At 40.3% G+C, this 21,035-nt stretch overlaps 1 protein-coding gene across 1 annotated transcript in view; it reads right to left on the reverse strand.

The window, feature by feature from the left end:
• Window positions 1-21,035, reverse strand: part of RABEP1 (rabaptin, RAB GTPase binding effector protein 1) — a 105,330-nt gene that overhangs the window by 1,354 nt on the left and 82,941 nt on the right. Inside the window, exons 11-17 of the mRNA XM_065896572.1 lie at window positions 19,419-19,535; window positions 13,942-14,040; window positions 10,236-10,376; window positions 4,980-5,169; window positions 4,303-4,358; window positions 1,687-1,785; window positions 373-489 (exon numbers count right to left, since the gene is read on the reverse strand). Of these exons, the coding sequence (XP_065752644.1) occupies window positions 373-489; window positions 1,687-1,785; window positions 4,303-4,358; window positions 4,980-5,169; window positions 10,236-10,376; window positions 13,942-14,040; window positions 19,419-19,535 (819 nt within the window). The remainder of the gene's footprint in view (window positions 1-372; window positions 490-1,686; window positions 1,786-4,302; window positions 4,359-4,979; window positions 5,170-10,235; window positions 10,377-13,941; window positions 14,041-19,418; window positions 19,536-21,035) is intronic.

A 21,035-nucleotide genomic window follows, 5' to 3' on the forward strand; every position in this document is an offset into this window, starting at 1 on the left:
GGGGCCATGCTTCCAGAGGGAACACAAGCTGTGGGCAAGGAACCACAAGTAGTTTTTAAAAATTAGAACATAGAATATAAAATGTAAGGCAGAGAGATGGACAAAACGAAGGGATAGGCCTGGCTGGGAAGAGTCTTACATGCTACGCTAAGGACTTTATATTTTACCCTTAAGGGCCAGCAAGGAAGAGGAAAAGGGTTTCCAGCTTAAATGACCAGGCCGGCATTTGGAGCTGGGGCAGGGGCAGCCATAATTTCCAATCCTCTAGCTATTGTCAGTGGGCCAGTCAGGGATTAGCAAATTCTCCTGGGTACCAAGAACCCCAAAAGTGCCTCCTCAGCGTTCTGTCCAGGGGTTCCCCAAATGCCTCACCTGAAGGGTCTGAGAAAGCTTTACAAAATCTCTCTGGACTTGTTCACTGACATCTAGTTCTGTCTGCAACCTCTGAGCTTTGTTCTTCTCTTCAAACATTAGTTGTTCAACAGTAACCTAAAAAAATACAAGTTTTGAATGAGGATTAATGCTGGAGAGCCATACGTCAAATCACTCAGGAAATCTAGGCACTTGTCGTTTCCTACTACTAGAGAGGAAAGGTGGGTGCCCATCATATTCCTGTATCCTGTTAGTCTCCCTTTGACTCTATCTTTACAGGGCAACGGTGCACACTGCCTAAGGTACTTGTTCTAGGTCCTAAAAGGAACTGAGTATGAGAGCCAAATTAAAAATGAATGAGGGCTTTCCTGGTGGCGCAGTGGTTGAGAGTCCGCCTGCCGATGCAGGGGACACGGGTTCGTGCCCTGGTCCGGGAAGATCCCACATGCCGCAGAGCAGCTAGGCCCGTGAGCCATGGCCACTGAGCCTGCGCATCCGGAGCCTGTGCTCCACAACGGGAGAGGCCACAACAGTGAGAGGCCCACGTACCGCAAAAAAAAAAAAAAAAAAAAAAAAATGAATGAAAGTGCCGCGCTCCACCCCTCACCCCCAGCAGCCTGGTGACAATGATTAATCATCAAAAAGCAGCTGCTGTAAGATCAGTAGCTGTCATAGCAACAGGACAGGATCTTTAGGGATTTCCTCTGACAACCACAACAGTCAAGCATCTGCCAGGAAAATTCTCAATGAATATGCCTTAGGCAGCCCCAGCTATCCCCCAGTCTTCCTTACAGGGAAACTCTTCAGGAGGACCCCCTGTGCAGGAGCCTTTCTAAAAACAGAGATCTATTAAATAACACATACACAACGTTTTTACACTTAAAGGTTAGATCACAGCCCACCAAAACCAAACTTCCCCCACAGTTAGCCCCATGCATTTTTATTCTAACAGGACTAATCAGAATTTAGGCAGCAAATATGGTTCAGTACAATATTTCATAAATCAATCGAATGGAATGGCACTTCCAAAGCAATGCTTCTGGCTATGGCAGTGCCAAGTTCGGTTCATGGCCTTTAGCTCAACGCCTAAAAAGCCAGTTAAGCCTGTGGCACAGACCTCCGGAGCTGGCAGTGTGCACATCTGACCCAACTCTGAGATGAAGTCGTTCCATTTTCTTTCTGCAAGCGGAGTCTTGCCAACTTTCAGAAGGTGCCACTATTTCAAAGCAGCAAGGCTTTGTTTTTTAAACAGTGAAGGTGTGATTCTACGTTCTTCACACTGCTTTTTTACGAAACTACCAACAAAAATGTCACCTTAGCAGCAGTTTCTTTCTTTAACTGTTCTTCCAAAGTGATCTTCATCTCCTGAAGGCTCTCAAGCTGTTGAGACTTCTCTCTTAATGTGGACTCCAACTGTGAAAAAGGGAAAAGCTGAAACACACAGAAACTCCCTACAGGTCACAGCACATCTGCCTGGAGGAGCCTGCAGCCTGGAGAAATGCACCCAAGCTCGCATCCTCCTAGGCCCTGGATACTGGCTATGCTTGGAATGCTCTTCTTACCCTTTGATATCTGTGGATCTTCTATTGATTCTTCAAGACCTACTCTTTCTCTAATTAAACATTTATTAGGCACCTCCTATGTTCTAAGGCCTGGGGATGGAAAAATCAGGAGAAACAGACATGTAAGTTAACTATGCCATGTGAACATGGATGAAGAAGCACTTAATTCTGCCAGAAAAGTTGGGAAGGGCTTCCTTGAAGAGATGACATCTGACCCTTAAAGGGTGGGAAGGGGGAGGCGGAGGGAGATACTCCAAAAAGAGGGAGTTGACGTATAAAAAAATGAGTTAAAGAACTGAGGTGAGCTCTTGCTACATTACAGCACAGAGTTCTGGGGCCCTGGAGGCTGAGGCTGGAGAGGCAGTGGTGAGGCAGGAGATCCCAGCTGGGCTATAGATAAAGGGAACTACTGAAGGGTTTTAAACCAGACTGCTCACAGTCAAGTTTATAATCACCTTGGTTTCAATATGAAAATGAAATTTGAAGGGGATCAATTTTGGAGGCAGGGAAAGAAGTTAGGCTGTTACAATGAGCCAGGTGAGCACTGAAGTCAACCCAAACAGTGGCAGAGGGAGTGGGAAAGGTGGGACACGTTGGAACGCTGGCGACTTTGCCAGCGTAACCTGACAGCACAGTGGGAGCCAAAGCCTGATTGTAGTGGGCTGAGGAGTGACTGGGAGGTCAGGCAGTGGAGATGACTCTTTCAAGAACTCTGGGTATAAAAGGAAGAAGGACTGGTAGCTGTAGAAAGAAGTACAATCCAAAGAGAAACTTTTCCCCTCTTACCAGGAGACCTCTGAGATTGGTTATGCATAATGGAAAAGACAAAGAGGCAGAATTCAAGGCCCACACTGGAAGGGGAAGATGGAGAGGATGCCAGGAAAAGATGTGACGGACCCAGTCAAAGCACATGTGCAGTGACACAAGACTAGTCAGAACAGGTCACCCTTTCCTCTGAAGAAGCGAGAAGGCTGGGAAGCAAAGCAGGAGAGCACGCGACCGAGGAGCTGAAGGTGGGCCCTGCTCACGACGGGGGCACAAGGCCGCCACGCGCTGTCACGAGGGGGCGCACTGAGCGGCGACTGAAACGTCCACTGTGAGGAATGGAAAGGAGAGGGGCTTCCCTGGTGGTACATGGTTGAGAATCTACCTGCCCATGCAGGGGACACGGGTTCGAGCCCTGGTCTGGGAAGATCCCACATGCCGCGAAGCAACTGGACCCGTGAGCCACAACTACTGAGCCTGCGCGTCTGGAGCCTGTGCTCCGCAACGAGAGGCCGCGACAGTGAGAGGCTCGCGTACCGCAATGAAGAGTGGCCCCCGCTCACCGCAACTAGAGAAAGTCCTCGCACAGAAACGATGACCCAACACAGCCATCCATCCATCCATCCGTCCATCCGTCCATCCGTCTGTCCGTCCGTCCATCCATCCATCCATCCATCCATCCATCCATCCATCCATCCATAAATAAACTATTAAAAAAGAGCAAATGAAAGGCTGCTGAGCAGCGCCCGGCAGCAAGCCCGCGTGGTGCCCCTCGTTCCAGCGGACCAGCAGCGGGGGGGCAGAGGCACAGAAGGTGGGCACCAGGATGAGTCCAGGGTCAGGCGGTGTCAAGTGGGGGTAGCACAAGAACAAGGAATCGGGGGTTTGCAGGAGTTAATGGGAGACTAGTTGAAAAGGCAAGCCATGTCAGATGCTGCTTAGAAGGAAAGAAAGAAGAAGTTGCTAAAACCAGCAGAAAAGGAAAAGTTTAAGGAACTGAAGGTCTGAATGAGGTACTCAGACAGATGAACCTACGGGATTAAGGGCTGGAAAGATGGTAGACAGGGGTCATGAGCCTGGAGTGAGATGTCAGAAGCGGGGCAAGGTGGAGGCAGGAGTGTGGCAAGGCAGGGCAGCACAGCAGCAAAGGTCATTGAGTCAATGAATAACGAGGCCAGTAAGCTAAATGGGGTCATCTACCAAAAGGTGTTCATGGTGTCTAAGAGAAGGAGACTCTAAGCCAACTAGAAAACATCACCTCCTGTTTGTAAAAGATTTTGTAGCTTTAAGTATCTAAGTATTTTGTAGCTTTAAGTATCTATCATGTCAAGACCACAGCTTGCCTGTCCTTCCACCACAGTGGAAGCTCCAGGCTGAGTCACATCTGAGTCTTCCCTGTACCTCCTCCAGTCCACACAGAGCAGGCTCTCATTAAATGGTCTCTACCATCATCACGGCCATATTCCACTGTATTTTTCCCAGGAGTTGCTTGAAGGCAGGGACTATGTCCTAACTATATTTCATTCCTTGAGTCTAGCACAGTAGGATTCAATAAATAAATACTGGCTGCTGACAGAATCAATTTGAAACTCATGAAACTCACCTGTCCTTTTTCTACTTTTATTCTTTCTAATTCAGCTTTTAGGCTAGAAATGGAAGCTAGGAGGAAAAAAGGAGGAGACATGTTAGCATTTATTATTTTGCATTTAAATGTTTTCTTAAAACACCCCTTTCCCCCATAAGCTCAATCTCATGCAATGAAAGTCAAATGCTGTACTGAACACAGTGGGCAGAATGGGGGTGAGGGACCAACATCCCTTTCTCAAAATTATCCCCAACCAATCAGCATCATAATCAAGCTCAGGAAAAGTGAGAGTCCACAGGAGAACACCAAGGCATAAACTGACTCTGCATCAAATACCTATACCTAGCTCGGGGGCAGGGCGGGGGGAGCTAATCCCAGCAGGAGTCTGTTAACACTTCTGAGTTCTGCAAGGAAATGCCACCCATCTACTCATATTCCCCAGTGTCTGGGTTCAAGTCCTGAATTTCCTATCTATTAGTAATTGCCAGAGAGGCCACCAGAGCCCCTAAAAAGATGAGTTTTGGGGTGTTTTTTTTAACTCCTAATCACTGGATATATCAACGTCTGGAGAAAGGGACTGAGTCCTTACTTAGTTCTTTCCTATACTTTGTTTTCTACATTCTAAGACTGTTATAACCAGAGAAAAAGTTTTATTTAGTGCCTTCAATTCTAAACTACATCACTTTTATCTTCACCTATTTCTTCCTTGCAGTTTTCTATTTCTAGCTGCAGAGTTTCTTCGAGGTTTTCTTTTAAACACTGTTCTGCTTGAATCTGCTCTTTCAGGAAAAGTATTTCAGCCTTCAGCTTTTCTTCCACGTGATCTGCTGCTGTCCGCACATTAATGATGTTCTCACGGTATTTTAATACCAACTCCCGGAGCGCCTAGTTTCAAGAAACAAATGGATATTGGGTTTATAAGGGTGAAAGAAAATAAACAAAAAAAGCTAAAGATTTTCTGCAACCAGAATTTCAGATGTTGTTTTAGACGGTTCAAAATTTAGGACTTTGAACTCCAACCCACTCTTGGCTTCAAGGGGCAGGTGTTATGCCATGTTATTATTCAGTATGTTAAAGAAATAGCATTACTAACTAGAAAATGTGTACGGTGAACTACATATTTTTCCCTCAAAACTGTTTCATAAATGGAAAAATTAAAATTTGAAGTGACTTACAATGTGGGATTCACTATGAATAGCTTAGACACTTCCACTATTACCTGCTTAAATTTGAAGGGAGTTAGTGAATGAGGACCAAAAAGACTGAAACTCAGAAGCAAGTATGAACTCCAAGAGGACAAAATGTACTTACTTATTCATTTATTCATTCAAACAAACACTTGTTGAACACCTACCACAAAAGCAAAGTACTGTTAGGCCAGAGGCAGGTATGGCAAAGAGAGGCTTTCTAAGGTGATCAGCTGTTTTTCTGTAATAAATTCAGTTTAAATCTTATTTTATTTTTTCCCTAAATTGTTGTTGTCTTCTTTTAAAATTCCTCCTCCACCCACCCCCGCAAATATCCTCCCAATTATATCCTAAAGCAACTCTAAAGTAAAAACTGGGATTCTTAGATAACTACCAAATGTATATATAAATTAAAGAACAGCAGGAAAAAAAAAGGCAGTTTTTCTTGAAAAACTGTATCAAGAAAAATTTCATAAGATTTATTACAGAATCAAGGTTTACAGGCTAGACTGGTTATAACCTTCAAGGATTCGTGGAATTTTTTTTAAATCTAGGTACAAAAAGTCCTTATAGAACATGGAAGAGAGGAACCTTTCCTGCCAAGTGAAAAGTTTAACAGAGGTGGGAAGTGGTATGCTGACAGCAAAAATAGACAGGTCCCCAACACTTTCTCCTTGATGAGATCAGTCACCAGTTCAGAAAGGAGAGAGAGCTCTCCAGAGTGTCAGTAACCTGAGCTGAGACCACAAGCTGGGGGAGGGCAGGGAAAGGAGAGGGAGAGCAAGGAGCTAATGGCAGGGTAGGCAACGGAGCCTGTGTAAATGAGCAAATAAAAACAAAAACTAAGAGTCATGTTAAAATCTATATGGGAAAAAAGAACGAGGTCCAAACAGTAGGGGTTGAATCATCAGGGCAGGATTAGGAAAAACTGTTACTTACAAAACTATAAATCTCTGTAATGTCTGACTTTTAAAAATTTAACAATTATAAATTTCTTTAAAAAAAAAAGAACAGAAGGATCTTACAGGAAATGTATTTTCTATTTCGTTTTGAGAGTTGCTCTATGAAACCTCATCTTTGCCTATACTGTTTGTAGTGTTTACTTGGGTTTAGCCTAAGATGATACTTTTCATGATGTTGAAAGGTTTTAAAATGTATGAGGGACTTCCCTGGTGGTGCAGTGGTTAAGATCCGCCTGCCAATGCAGGGGACACAGATTCGAGCCCTGGTCCAGGAAGATCCCACATGCCGCTGAGTAACTAAGCCCGTGAGCCACAACTACTGAGCCTGAGAGCTCCAGAGCCCGCAAGCCACAACTACTGAGCCCACGTGCCACAACTACTGAAGCCCGTGTGCCTAGAGCCCATGCTCCGCAACAAGAGAAGCCACCACAATAAGACCATGCACCGCAACGAGGAGTAGCCCCCACTCGCCGCAACTAGAGAAAGCCCGCGCACAGCAACAAAGACCCAACGCGGCCAAAGATAAATAAATTTGTAAAAAAAAAACCAAAAAAACGTATGAATATAAAGTCTGGAAAAAGTTAAGGAGATACTTATGAATGTCTCAGGAAACGTCTGGGTTTGCAGCCCTGATTCTCCCAACCACAAAAGAATGGAAGTGAGCAAATGCCATAAAAATTATCGGTAGACAGAAGGAGGCTGAGTGTGCTGTGCCCTAAGTGCTATATAGAAAAACAGATATCACAAGGAGCCAGCATGGTGACCCCCTTCAAATATTTAATTTCTGGTGCCCTCTCAATCTGGTCCTACAAGAATAATACAGACCTTCGATTTGGCAAAGGATTCTTAGATATGACACTGAAAGCATGAGCAACAGAAGAAAAAAATAAACTGGACTTTATCAAAATTAAAAACTTTTGTGCTTCAAAGGACACCATCAAGAAAATGAAAAAGAAAAAAAAATGAAAAAGACAATCCACAGAATGGGAGAAAATATCTGTAAATCATCTACCTGATAAGGGACTTGTATCTAGTATAAAGAACTCTTATAACTCAAAGAAATAAAAAGCAAATAACCCAATTTAAGAGTAAGCAGGGCTTCCCTGGTGGCGCAGTGGTTGAGAGTCTGCCTGCCGATGCAGGGGACATGAGTTCGTGCCCCGGTCCGGGAAGATCCCACATGCCACGAAGCGGCTGGGCCCGTGAGCCCTGGCCACTGAGCCTGCACGTCCGGAGCCTGTGCTCCGCAGTGGGAGAGGCCACAACAGTGAGAGGCCCGCGTACCGCAAAAAAAAAATAAAATAAAATAGTAAGCAAAGGATCTGAATAGACGTTTCTCCAAGGAAGATATAAAAATGGCCAATAAACACATGAAAAGATGCTCAATATCATTAACCATTAGGGAGATGCGAATCAAGAGTACAGTAAGATACCATTTCACACCCACCAGGATAGCTATAATCACAATGTGAGATAACGATGAGTGTTAGTGAGGTTGTAGAGAAATCCTCAAATGATAAAACAGGGTTCTCATATGACCCAGCAAGTCCACTCCTAGGTTTCTACCCAAGAGAAATGAAAACATATGTCCACACCAAAACCTATACATGAATGTTTATAGCAACATTATTCATAGTCCAAAGTGGAAACAACCCAAATATCTATCAACAGACAAATGGATAAACAAAATATCCATATAGTGGAGTATAATTTTTTGGTCATAAAAATCAAAGTAGTACTTATACATGGTATGACATGGATGAACATTGAAAACACTAAGATATGTGAAAGAAGCCAGACACAAAAGACCACAAATTGTATGATTCCATTCATAGGAAAGAAAGACAGGACAACCTATACACAGAAAGATTAGTAGTTGCTTAAGCCTTGGGGAGGAAGGGCTGAATAAAAGGTAAGGGGTTTGTCTTTGAGGTGATGAAAATACTGTGGTGAGGGCTACACATCTGAGAATATATTAAAAACCACTGTATTGTACACTTTAAATGGCTGAATTATTTGGTATGTGAATTACATCCCAATAAAGCCTGTATGTATGTATGTATGTATGTATGTATTTGTTTGTTTGCTTGCCACGTCACGTGGCTTGCGGGGGTCTTAGTTCCCTGACCAGGGATTGAACCTGAGCCCTCAGCAGTGAAAGTACAGAGTCCTAGCCACTGGACCGCCAGGGAATCCTTTTTTTTTTCTTCATCTTTATTGGAGTATAATTGCTTTACACTGTTGTGTCAGTTTCTGCTATACAACAAAGTGAAATCAGCCCTATGTATATACATATATTCCCATATCCCCTCCCTCCTGAGCCTCCCTCCCACCCTCCCTATCCCACCCCTCTAGGTCGTCACAAAGCATGGAGCTGACCTCCTTATGCTTCCCACTAGCCATCCATTTTACATTTGGTAGTGTATATATGTCAGTGCTAATCTCTCACTTCGTCCCAGCTTCCCCTTCCCACCGTGTCCTCAAGTCCGTTCTCTACATCTGTGTCTTTATTCCTGCCCTGCCACTAGGTTCATCAGTACCATTTTTTTGGATTCCATATATATGCGTTAGCGTAAGTATTTGTTTTTGTCTTTCTGACTTACTTCACTCAAATTGAAGTATAGCTGATTTATAATATTGTGTTAATATATGCTGTACAGCAAAGTGACTCAGTTATACATATATAAACATACATTCTTTTCCATTACGGTTAATCTCAAGATACTGAATATAGTTCCCTGTGCTATACAGTAGGTCCTTGTTGTTTATCCATTCTATATGCAATAGTTTGCATCTACTAACCCCAAACTCCCAGTCCATCCCTCCGCCACCCTCCCTCCCCCTTGGCAACCACAATTCTGTTCCCTATGTCTGTGAGTCTGTTTCATAAATTTGTGTCATATTTAGATTCCATATATAAGTGATATCATATGGAATTTCTCTTTCTGACTTAACTTCACTGAGTATGATAATCTCTAGTTGCATCCATGTTGCTGCAAATGGCATTATTTTGTTCTTTTTTATGGCTGAGTAGTATTCCATTGTATATTATGTACCACACCTTCTTTATCCATTCATCTTTTTTTTGGGGGGGGGGGCTGCATTGGGTCTTCGTTGCTGCACACAGGCTTTCTCTAGTTGTGGTGAGCGGGGGCTACTCGTCGTCGTGGTGCGTGGTCTTCTCATTGCGGTGGCTTCTCCTGTTGTGGAGCACGGGCTTTAGTAGTTGCAGCACACAGGCTCAGTAGTTGTGGCACACGGGTCCTAGAGCGTGCAGGCTTCAGTAGTTGTGGTGCACAGGCTTCAGTAGTTGTGGCACGCAGGCTCAGTAGTTGTGGCACATGGGCTTAGGTGGTCCACGGCATGCAGGTTTTCCCAGACTGGGGATTGAACCCACGCTCCCTGCATTGGCAGGTGGATTCTTAACCATCGCACCACCAGAGAAGCCCCCAATCATCTGCTGAGGGACATTTGGGTTGTTTCCATGTCTTGGCTATTATGAATAGTGCTGCTATGAACATAGGGGTGCATGTATCTTTTTGAATTATAGTTTTGTCTGGATATATGCCCAGGAGTGGGACTGCTGGATCATAAGGCAACTCTATTTAGTTTTCTGGGGAACCTCCATATTGTTTTCCATAGCGACTGCACCAACTTACATTCCCAACAACAATGTAGGAGGATTCCCTTTTCTCCACACCCTCTCCAGCATTTGTTATTTGTAGACTTTTTAAAAAAGAATTTGTAGCCATTTCAGAAAATGTACTTGTTTACATTTTTGATCTTACAGAAAATAAGTTACCTCTATAGTGTCTGGGAGAATGAAGTCTTCTGCTTGTTGTAATGACACATGCAAGCTATGCTTTCCCTGAAGACTGTCATTGTCTTTCTGTAACCTCACCAGCTCTTCTGAAACCTGTTCCCGTGACTGCATCAGCACTGCCTAAAATAGAAAAAGATACTAATCACAGCCAGAAAGGTAAATCCTATCTGCTGATAACTGCACCAGAGAAAAACAAAGGCCAAATGAAATAAGGGCTGAGGATGGACAGTACATGATAAAGCTCTGTAAGACTTAAAAAAAGCAGCTCAGAGATTTATTGGTTTACAGCCCTTACATATATTCAGGGGGACAGGAAATGAAGCAAGTATCTGAGCTTATTCTCCACTGTTTCTACCAACAGCTTAAAAGTAATGAATTTCTTCCCCCATATCCCTAGGACCAGCATCTCTAGCTCAATGGAAGAGGTGGACGTAATCAAGACATATCAAAAAAAGTGTGTACTCCAAGACAACTCCTATTTCCTCACAGCATGCGTTCCACAGGAGGCAGGGATAAACAAAAAGCAGTATCTTCATCTTTCATTACATATACATATGTTCAAGCTCAGGATCACTATGAATGGCCCAAGGACCCCAAATATTAGACGCCATCAAGAGGCTTTATGCTTAGGAAATGCAGGAGATTTGAGCGGCTCATTCTTAAAATGGAACACGTTCCTTCTTCCACTTGCTGATGTTTACAACAATTTTAGGTATTTCATATGAATTTATATCAATATAAAAGTCCATCTAATTTGAGTATAAGATAAAATTCTGCAAAAGTATTTCTGCTAATTTTTACTACTAACCATTGAACATATACATAAGTGTAGATTACTCCACATCCAACATTTGTTCAGCAGCTACTACTCTACACTAGGCGATTTGCTGCCCATGGAGAATACAGGGATAAAAGATAGACTTTGCCCTAGACAAGTACATGGTACAGTGGAGGGAAAGATAAGTAAACCAAAAATTACCCAACCATACTACGAGTGCTGTAACAGACAAGGGGTACAGCAGTGATAAAAGGACAAAGGGTACCTAATTAGTGGAGAGGGTTCAAGAACATTTCCCACAAAAGGTGACTGCTGCATCCTGAAGGACAAATAGACTGCTGGTAGGCAGGCAAGGTCATGCATAAGTTTTGGTTAATTCTGCTGGCTCTTACTTATTTCAGACCAGAATCAATCGTTGCTTTATGCTCACTTTCAACCCATTTACAACAAAATATTAGCATCCCACGACGTTTTGGATATAAAAGAAGGGAAAGAAGAATATGTTTATATTTGTTTATTTTTGTAAAGAGAAAAACAAGGATAAACCAAAAATAAATTTAAATGATCATGTATAGGAGTTGGTGGGAAGAGGGTGAAAGGGACAGGGAATGGAAGTGAAACTTCTGAGTGTTTATATACTTTTATAGTTCTGACTTATGAACAATGCTGCACGTTCAAAAAACAAAAAAGTCAATCAAAAAAGAAGAAAATCCAAAAATGTAATACATAGCTCCATTTGTTTCTGTTTGTATCAAATTGATAACCACAGAGAGAAAAATCATTTCAAGTAAATTTTGAACACAGCACCCAGACTGTAAACCTTTACCTGGCATAACATTCTAAGGGTAAAAAGAACTACAGGTGTCTCTTGGTATCCGCAGAGGACTGGTTCCAAGACACACTCCCATACCAAAAACTGAGATGCTCAAGTCACTTCCAGTCAGCCCTCTGTATCCACAGATGTGGAAACCGTGGATATGGAGGGCCAACAAAGAAATGCTGAACTTCACTTAGTAAGTTTGCTGTTGGCAGCAATATTAATGTAGTCATTCTAAAACGACTGTGATCGCCTTAACCAAGTGATCAAACTTAACATCACCAACAATGGAACCACCCATCATAACATGCCTCTTGTTATGAACTTTCCATTGAATCATTTCATCCATGTAGTATTCTTGCCAAAATGTCTAACTTGAACCATGTGGAAATAATCAGACAAATGCATTCTACAAGGCAAATGGTCTGGACGCTTCAAAAATGTTAATGTCATAAAAGCCAAAATCAAAAAGTGGGTGACTGTTCTAGATTAAAGGAGACTAAAGTGACATGACAACAAAATACAATACGTGATCCTTGACTAGTTCCTTGATCAAAAAGTAAAACCTCCACTCAAAAGCAATCAAGGACTTTCAGGGTCAATGGTTACATTTTAAGCATACAATAACAGTATTGTGATTATGCAGGAAAACTTCTTTGTTGTTAGGACATACATACTGAAATATTTAGGAGTGTCATTATGTCTACAACTTATTTCCAAATGGCTCAGAAAAATAAACAAATACATATGTAATATAACATACACATATATGAAAGAGAGAGACTGAGAAACAATTGCAAGCAGTAAAAATGTGGCAAAACCTAAGTGAAGATTTTATGAATGTTCACTCCATAAACAACTCTAAGTTTGAAATTTTTCAAAATAAATAGTTCGGGGGAAATATTAAGATCCCAACCACTACCATAGCTACTCTTCTTTGAAGGGGCCTAAGAAATTGAGTTTATCTTTCTCAGTGTAAGAACATTTAAAGGTAATTTCAAGAAAATGGTAAGATATTGAAGTTCACAAGACCTCAGCCTTAATTTCAACAATTCTTCAATGTCACCTGCAATGTTCATTTTAAGTGGAATCAACTTGAAAAATGTTTGCAAAAGCAGGTGAGTTTTAAAAGATGAGAAGGAAGATGAGAGGGGACGGGGATTGTAAGGAGGCTAAACACTATGAAACTTTGTCAGCATTTAACAGTGTCCTTGAGATCAACAATTATTATTTCATATTCTCTAATTAATGAAAAGATATGAAACTCTCTCTGGTCATTGATTAGAGTGAGATGTTTCTCAATAGACCAGGGCTAGTATTTAGGGATCAGCTCAAAGGCCATTCAGATACTGACCCAATGCCAATCAAAAACAAACCATTACCATACAACTTGGAGTTTGTTTTTCTGTCAACCCTGCAAGAGCTGGACAAGAGGCAACTCTGTAGGATCACCCCAGCAGGACCAACTCTGCTATAGTTTATGAAGGGCCATCAGATGCAGGGTTCCAACTTTGAGAAAAAGGAAGAGCAAGGCAAGTGGAGCCTGACTGCTGAGGAAGAGGCCCGAAGCTGGAGAACAATTCTGCAGAGGTTCCAGGCGGCTCTTATTAAGAAGCTCTCTGTTCCTGTTCCTCTCAAAATTGACAGCCTTCTGGAAGTTTTCCAGTGCCACAGCAGTTATGGTACATGTGTTATCGTAAACCCTATGAAATTACTGAGGTTGTTTTAAATATATTAGCTGTCCAGGAAAAGCACAGTGACTGCTCAAAAGCTGTACCTCCTAGGGCTTTGAGAGATTTCAACTTTTAGCTTGTATTTAGAGCTAAAAATTAAATGCTGGTCCATAGTTTATTTTATTTAGGTTTCTCAAATCAAAGAAAAATTAAGTTAAAGGTGATAATTTTTTTGGTCAAGAGGTAGGTTTAAAAAAAGAATAATGTCTTTACATAATCTTGTCCATTACTAACGTTCTGTAGGCTCTGGAGAACATAATGGTAACCACTTTGGCCAGGAAGATAAAGTCACATCAAAGATTATTTCAAGATAGAATATATTTAACATAGTTAATGTTTATTTAAATGTTAACTTACCATCTGTTCCTGAACATCCCTCTTTGCCTGGGAAAACCCCTGTTGTAACTCTTCAAGTAAGATCTCAGATGCTTGGGCTCTTAGGACAAGTGCAGAGATCTTGAAAGAAAAAAAAAATTCATACACAGAGAATTTAGTTAGGAATCTGGTTATTCTGAAACTAACTCTTCCATCTCCTGCTTATTTAATGTCCGGAACTGATTTTATTAGTTCATCAAACCCCACTCATCTATCATTCAACAGATATGTGTGCATCTACTGGGTACAAAGCCTCAGCCTTTCAGATGACACAAAGCAGTACCCAAAGTCCCCAGGGGTCATACGCTGCCATACATGAACAACAGCATTATATGCGTCTCTAGACATAGATACTAATCCATGTGACACAGTTATAAATATTATTCTTAAAGGAGCTAATTAAAAATCAATAAAAAATTTGAAACTCTGTCCACGTCCACAAAAAAACCCCAGTTTAAAGGATAAATGAATCTTCCTAACTAGCTTAACTAGCAGTATTCTAAGGTGGTTTACTTAAGAGCAAAAGACACATGATAAACTCTCTTGAATTAGTTTTAGTGTTCCTGACGAGGGGTTTATGTGAAAGTTGATGACTCATACATAAGAGTTATAAAATAAATCAAAATAAATTTGTTTAGACATTTAAAAAATGATTATTGTCAGAATTTTGTTTCCAGTAGTGGCAGAATAGGTGATGTGAACCAACCTTCCTGCCAATTAAGAAAACCAGACAAAAATATGAAAGACACCTACATGAAGGCATGGGAGAACAAGGCAGAAAAGAATCACAGAGCCAAGGACCAGAATGAAGACACATGGAGAACTGGGTGCAGCATCTGAACAGCTCTTCTCCAGAAGCATGTGCCAACTCCAAAAGAAGTAGAGGCAGCACTGAGAAGCTGAGCAGAGCGTCTGAAAACCCCAGCACAGGGTGGCAAAAGTTAAGAGTCCAAGACCCAATACACAAAGGGATCCCTGGTAAACACCCTGCACTTTGGACTGGGTCTCCAAAGGGACACACCCTATAGTAAGGGAAGAAGTTAAAATAATCCAACCTTCACAACTTCATATAATCTCAATTCCCATAAATGAATTAAGGTGATCCAGGATTGTTAGTACAACTAGTTGCCTGCCTCTCATAAGAAAAATGGCTTTATTTCAACAATTTTCACATATAATGTCTAGTACCTCAAGTTAAGAATGCATAAGGGAAGACTATGATAGGGACTTCCCTGGTGGCGCAGTGTTTAAGAAGCCACCTGCCAATGCAGGGGACACAGGTTTGAGCCCTGGTCTGGGAAGGTCCCACATGCCGCAAAGCAACTAAGCTCATGTGCCACAATTACTGAGTGTGTGCTCTAGAGCCTGCAAGCCACACTACTGTAGCCCGTGCTCCACAACAAGAAACCACTGCAATGAGAAGCCTGCGCAACACAACAAAGAGTAGCCCCCATCTGCTGCAACTAGAGAAAGCCCGTGCCCAGCAACGAAGACCCAACACAGCCAAAAATTAATTAAAAATAAATAAAAGACTATGATAAAAAACAAAACAGATAACAAAAAGAGAGCTACAATGAATCCAGATATGTTATTAGAAGCAGACTTTAAAATAACTGTATTTGATCTGTTCAGAAATTTAGAACCACCAGAGAAATGGAAACGATGAAAAATAACCAAATGGAAATAAACTTAAAAAATCAATTATCCAAATTAAAAATACAATGGATGAGTTTAACAGATTAGGCCTATTTGAAGAGAAAATTAGTGATATGAAGATAATAAACAAAGACAAAAACGATGGGAAATACAGAAGAGAGATTAAAGAAGCCATGCAGATGCAATGCGAACATCTAACATATACAAATATTTGAAGAAGTAACAGCCAATGGAAATAGCTGGTAGAGCTAAAAATATACCTGTGCAAAAACTCAAAAATTCCGTAATTTCACTACTATGTATACTCGAGAGAAATAAGTCCACATGTCCACTAAAAGACATGTACAAGAATGTTAAAAAATGTATTCATTCACAATATCCAAAAACCAGACACAATCCAAATATCTCTCAACTGTAGAATGGATAAATGAATTATGGTATACTCATGTTATAGAATATACACAGCATTAAAATCTAACTACTGAGACACAGAACAATATGGATAAGTCTCACAGACATAATGACCCAACAGACCAGATGCAAAAGGCTACATACTATATGATTCCATTTATATGAAGTCCAGCAACAAGCAATTCTAAAACATAGCGTTAACAGTTAGAATACTGGCTACCTCTAAGAACAGGCAGGTGGGGTATTTACTTATTAGTAAAGAACATGAGCGTATTAGAAATGTTCAGTATCTTGATGCAGATGATGATTTATTACCCTAGTAAAATTTTTCACACATTAAAATCCACCAAATTGTACACTTGAGATTTATGCACTTTGTGTTTATCTCAATAAAAACAAATTTTTAAAGAGACATATGGCTGAGAATATTCCAATCACGGTATAAGACATTAACTCAGAGATCCAAGAAACCCTGTGAACTCCAAACAGCAGAAATATGAAGAAAGACGCACCTAGGTATATAGCACAGTAAAACTGTTAATAACAAAAGCCAAAACGAACATCTTTACAACAGCCACGGAAAAAATAACATTTCACCTTCAAAGGAACAACAATAAGACTTACAGCTGACTTCTCATCAGAAACATGGAAGCCAGAAGCAATGGAATAAGAACTTCAAAGTGCTGAAAGAAAATATCATAAATACTCAGAATTCTATACCTGACCACAGAGTATCCTTTTTGAATGAAGGTGGAAAGAAAAAGATATGTCTAATAAACAAAAATATGAGAGAACGGAGACTTTTGGCACTGTCCAAGATGGACTAAGCCCACCAAGGCCATTCTCTCCCCTTATTACAACTAAAAACTCTGGAAAAAATACAAAAAGCAACTACCTGAGGACTCTAAAACATAAGCAAAAGCAGACAGTTTAGGGAGGGAAATCAAAACGGGAAGAAACAATTCATACTGCAGTTTACTACTTATTTGGGTTTTTTTCCCCTATTTTCTGCCAGCATGAATCTGAGAGCTGCCCCAGTTGTGAAGCCACAACAGATGCAGCAGCACAGGACAAACAACTGTTTTTCTGATCACAGGGCCACGACAGGGGACCCATGAGCTGACAAGTAGAGTGGTACTGAGAGAAAAGAGCTACAAAAAGGATCCCCTAATTCTGTGCATGAACCAGCACAAGTCTCACACTGACCCCTGAGCTATATACATACATGGACACGTCCAAAGGAGCACTGCAAAGGCTTTTAAAAATGAACTGACATTAGAACTACCTACTACAGAAGGCAAGACAGAACTTATGAACGAACCTAATCAGGTTAACAGAACTGAGAGTCTCACAATAAAATATTCATAATCTCCAAGATCAATCTAAAAGTACTTGACATAGAAAGAATCAGGAAAATGTGGCCAATTCTCAAGAGGAAAGAAAATCAACACATGCCAACTCCATGATGACCTAGGTTGGACTTACCAAAGACTTTAAAGTAGCTATTGTAACTATGCTGCCTGGTGTAAAGGTAAATACTGTTGAAACGAATGAAAACATAGTTCTCAGCAGAGAAAAACTTTTATAGTTTTTAGAAACTATATGTTTCTAAACTGTAAAGTTTCTAACTTTATGTTTCTTTTAAAGAAACAAATGAAAAATTTACTATAAATTACAGCACAGAATCTGGCACAAAAATAGGCAAATAGACTAATCAAATAAAAGAGTCCTCAAACTGACCCACACATGTACATTCACTTGATAGTTAACAAAGATGATCTTGCACAGCAGTGAGAAAAAGGTGACCTTTTCACTAAATGGTACAGGAACCGACTCTCCATATGAAAAAATAAAATAAAAATTTACCCATATCTACAGCTTATACATAAAAGTCAGTTCTAGATGGATTTTAGATATAAATATGAGTGGCTATAAACAATGAAGCTTCTACAAAACACATGAAAATATCTTCATATAACCCCAGGGTAAGAAAATATTCTTCTAAAAACCAGGATAAAAATCACTCATCATAAAGAAAAGATCAATAAATTTGACTACATTAAAATTAAGAACTTCTGTTCATCAAAAGACACCATTAAAATAATGAAAATCTAAGGTACTGAGTAGAAGACATTTGGGACACATCACCAAAAGGCTCTAATAAGATTATATAAAGAACTCCTATCAGAAAAGTGGGAAAAAAAAAAAAGACAACCCAATAAAATATCAAGCATAAGACTTGAAAAGTAATTTCAAACACACAAACAAGCACACACACACACACACACACACACACACACACACACACACACGATATCCCAATGGCTAACAGACATGAAAAATGCTAAATAACCTCAATGGTCGTAAGAGAAATGCAAACTAAGCCACCATGAAATGCCATTACACACCCACCAAAATGGCTATAATTAAAATAACACAAAATGAAGTCTGTCGAGACTGCAGACCCACAGGAATTCTTCTCATACATTGCTGGGGAGAGTATAAATTCATACAACCACTTTCTGGCACTATTATCTCCAAAAGTTGACATACATTTTGAACATTTTGACCCAGGCATTCCACTCCTAAGCACATACCCAGCAGCAACATGTGCAACAAGCTCTATACAGAAATTTCAAAGTAGAATTATTCATAATATCCCACAACTGGAAACAACCCAAATGCTCATAACATTAAGATGGATAAATTATATCCATACAATGGTACGAGTATACAACAATGAAAATAACAACTACCACACACATTTGTGAGTAGGAACCTCACAATGTTGAATGGAGGAAGACAAACACAATGAATGACTGTGTCATTCATTGAATAGGGACTATATGATTCATTTGTTAAAATAAGAAAGCAGACAAAGCTAATCTAATGGTGTTCGACATTAGGACTGTAATTACCTCTAGGGAGGAAGTAGTAAGTGGAGGGGGAAAGTGAGGGCTTCTGGGCTACTAGCTAATTTTCTATTACTCGATCTTGGTGGTTACACAGATGTTAGTTCAGATGTGTTTGGTACATCTGTATACGGTCACGTTTTTTCCTATGCATGGTATTTTTCAAAAAGTCAAAAAGAAGATAACTAGCATCTTTCTTGTCAGCAGGTTTCTTGTGCAGCAGAAAAACCTAATAAAAATCCAAGGGGAAAAGAGAACCAGAGCCTCCTGATATTTACTAACGAGTTATTGCAAAAGTTACTTTCCTTAAATCTGTAAAACAGACACCAGAGAAAGATCAGTTTGAGATATTCTTATCTGAGGGAAAACAGAACTCCCAGATCTTTAGGGCAAGAAAGAAACCTTACTAGGTTTTCAAAACGCTTGTATTTAAACAACTCAGTCATCTCCCAGGGGCCACATTCTAAAACCCTCACTTACCTGGTGACTTGAATCTTCAGTGCTCTGCTTTATGAAGTCTTCCAGCTCCTGTTTATCTCTCATTGTCTTCTCTAACTGGTCATTTGCTTGCCTTAGCATCACCTGTAGCTTTTTCACCTATGCAATTTTAAACGTCAATTAGAAAGAAGTACCAGAATTTTCATAAATTTAAAAAAAAATCCCTACCTCCAGAAAATTTTTTTAAACCTAATCTTTTTTCCTGAGAAACAAATTTGTCAATTTGGGAAAAAATTGAGATGAATTACCTCATTCGACAACTATACTGTGCTTTACAGTTAACAAAACATTTTTCATATCCATTATCTCATTTGAAAATATCTGCTTTTCCTCCTGGGTCTTCTAGGCTAGGGCACTGGCCTCCCTGACTCTATCTTCTGCTGCCAATCTATAATCCACTCTAACACAATAAATATTTCTAAAATGAAAGTCAAATCATATTATTTCCCTACTTAAAATCCTTAAATGCCTCCCAAAGTCTTCAGGGTAAAATTTAAATCCCTTCAGTCATCACACCCCTCCCTCCATAATCTCATCATGGCCTTCCCTTTGTAGCTTCCTCTCCCACTATTTTCCCCCCACTCTCTCTCCACTCTCTTTCTCTCTCTCTCTCACACAACCCCCCCTTATGCCCAGCCACATAAACTATTCATACTTCCTAGAACACACAATTTTCCTTCATAACTGTTCCTTTGTATACATTTCCTCTCCTTGAACACCCCTTCTCCACTTCTTTTCCTAATTAATTTTTACTCTAGCTCTAAAACAAACTTAGCTGAACTGTTACCTTCCCTAGTTAACAGCCCATAGTTAATTTAGATGCCTCTGCTCATCCTCTAGTTCTACTTGTACATGTACAGGAACAAACCATATTGAACTGATGGCTTGGATTGCAAGACTGAAAGCTCCCTATGGGCAGTACGGTGTTCTCTCTGTATCTGAATACTCAGAACCCAGCGAAGTGCCTGCACAGATGAAGCAAGAGTAAAATGTCTATTGACACGACTATGGAATCCAAGATACCCCATTCCTATACCACACTATCAGAGACCAACTACTGATATAGAGGCTTCACAAATAGCTTTAGAAATTTACCTCTAAGCCATCTAAAAAATAAAGCATATATAGAGAAAATTAACGCCAAAGGCATCTGAAATTTAATTAAACCATCATTCTAACCTGCTTAAGCTTATTTTGAAGACTAGGGTAACACTCTCCATAATAACCAAAGAACAATTTGGAAATATAAGAAAAAAGTTATTTTTTCCTTACATATACTTTCACAAGTTTACTCTCATGAAGTTCTACATCATTTCCTAAATGTTAGCAGGGAACCCATTATTAGGCACTGTATTTGGAAAGGTACTTGTCAGTTTCAGCATACCTAATCTACCAAATCTTAATTTCTGTGACCCTGCAAATTAAACTTACTTCAACAAATTTATGACAAGGATTAGGCAATAAGCAATGAAGAGTACAAACACTGATTAATGTAATATCCAATTAAGTTTTATCCAATTAGAAGCAACAGTCAACCCAACCCCTTATCTCCCTAAATCTCTGTATCATAAAGCACTTTCCAAGTGCATGCATTCCTGA

This window comes from Phocoena phocoena, chromosome 19 (genome assembly GCF_963924675.1).
Source record: "Phocoena phocoena chromosome 19, mPhoPho1.1, whole genome shotgun sequence".
Taxonomy (NCBI): Eukaryota; Metazoa; Chordata; class Mammalia; order Artiodactyla; family Phocoenidae; genus Phocoena; species Phocoena phocoena.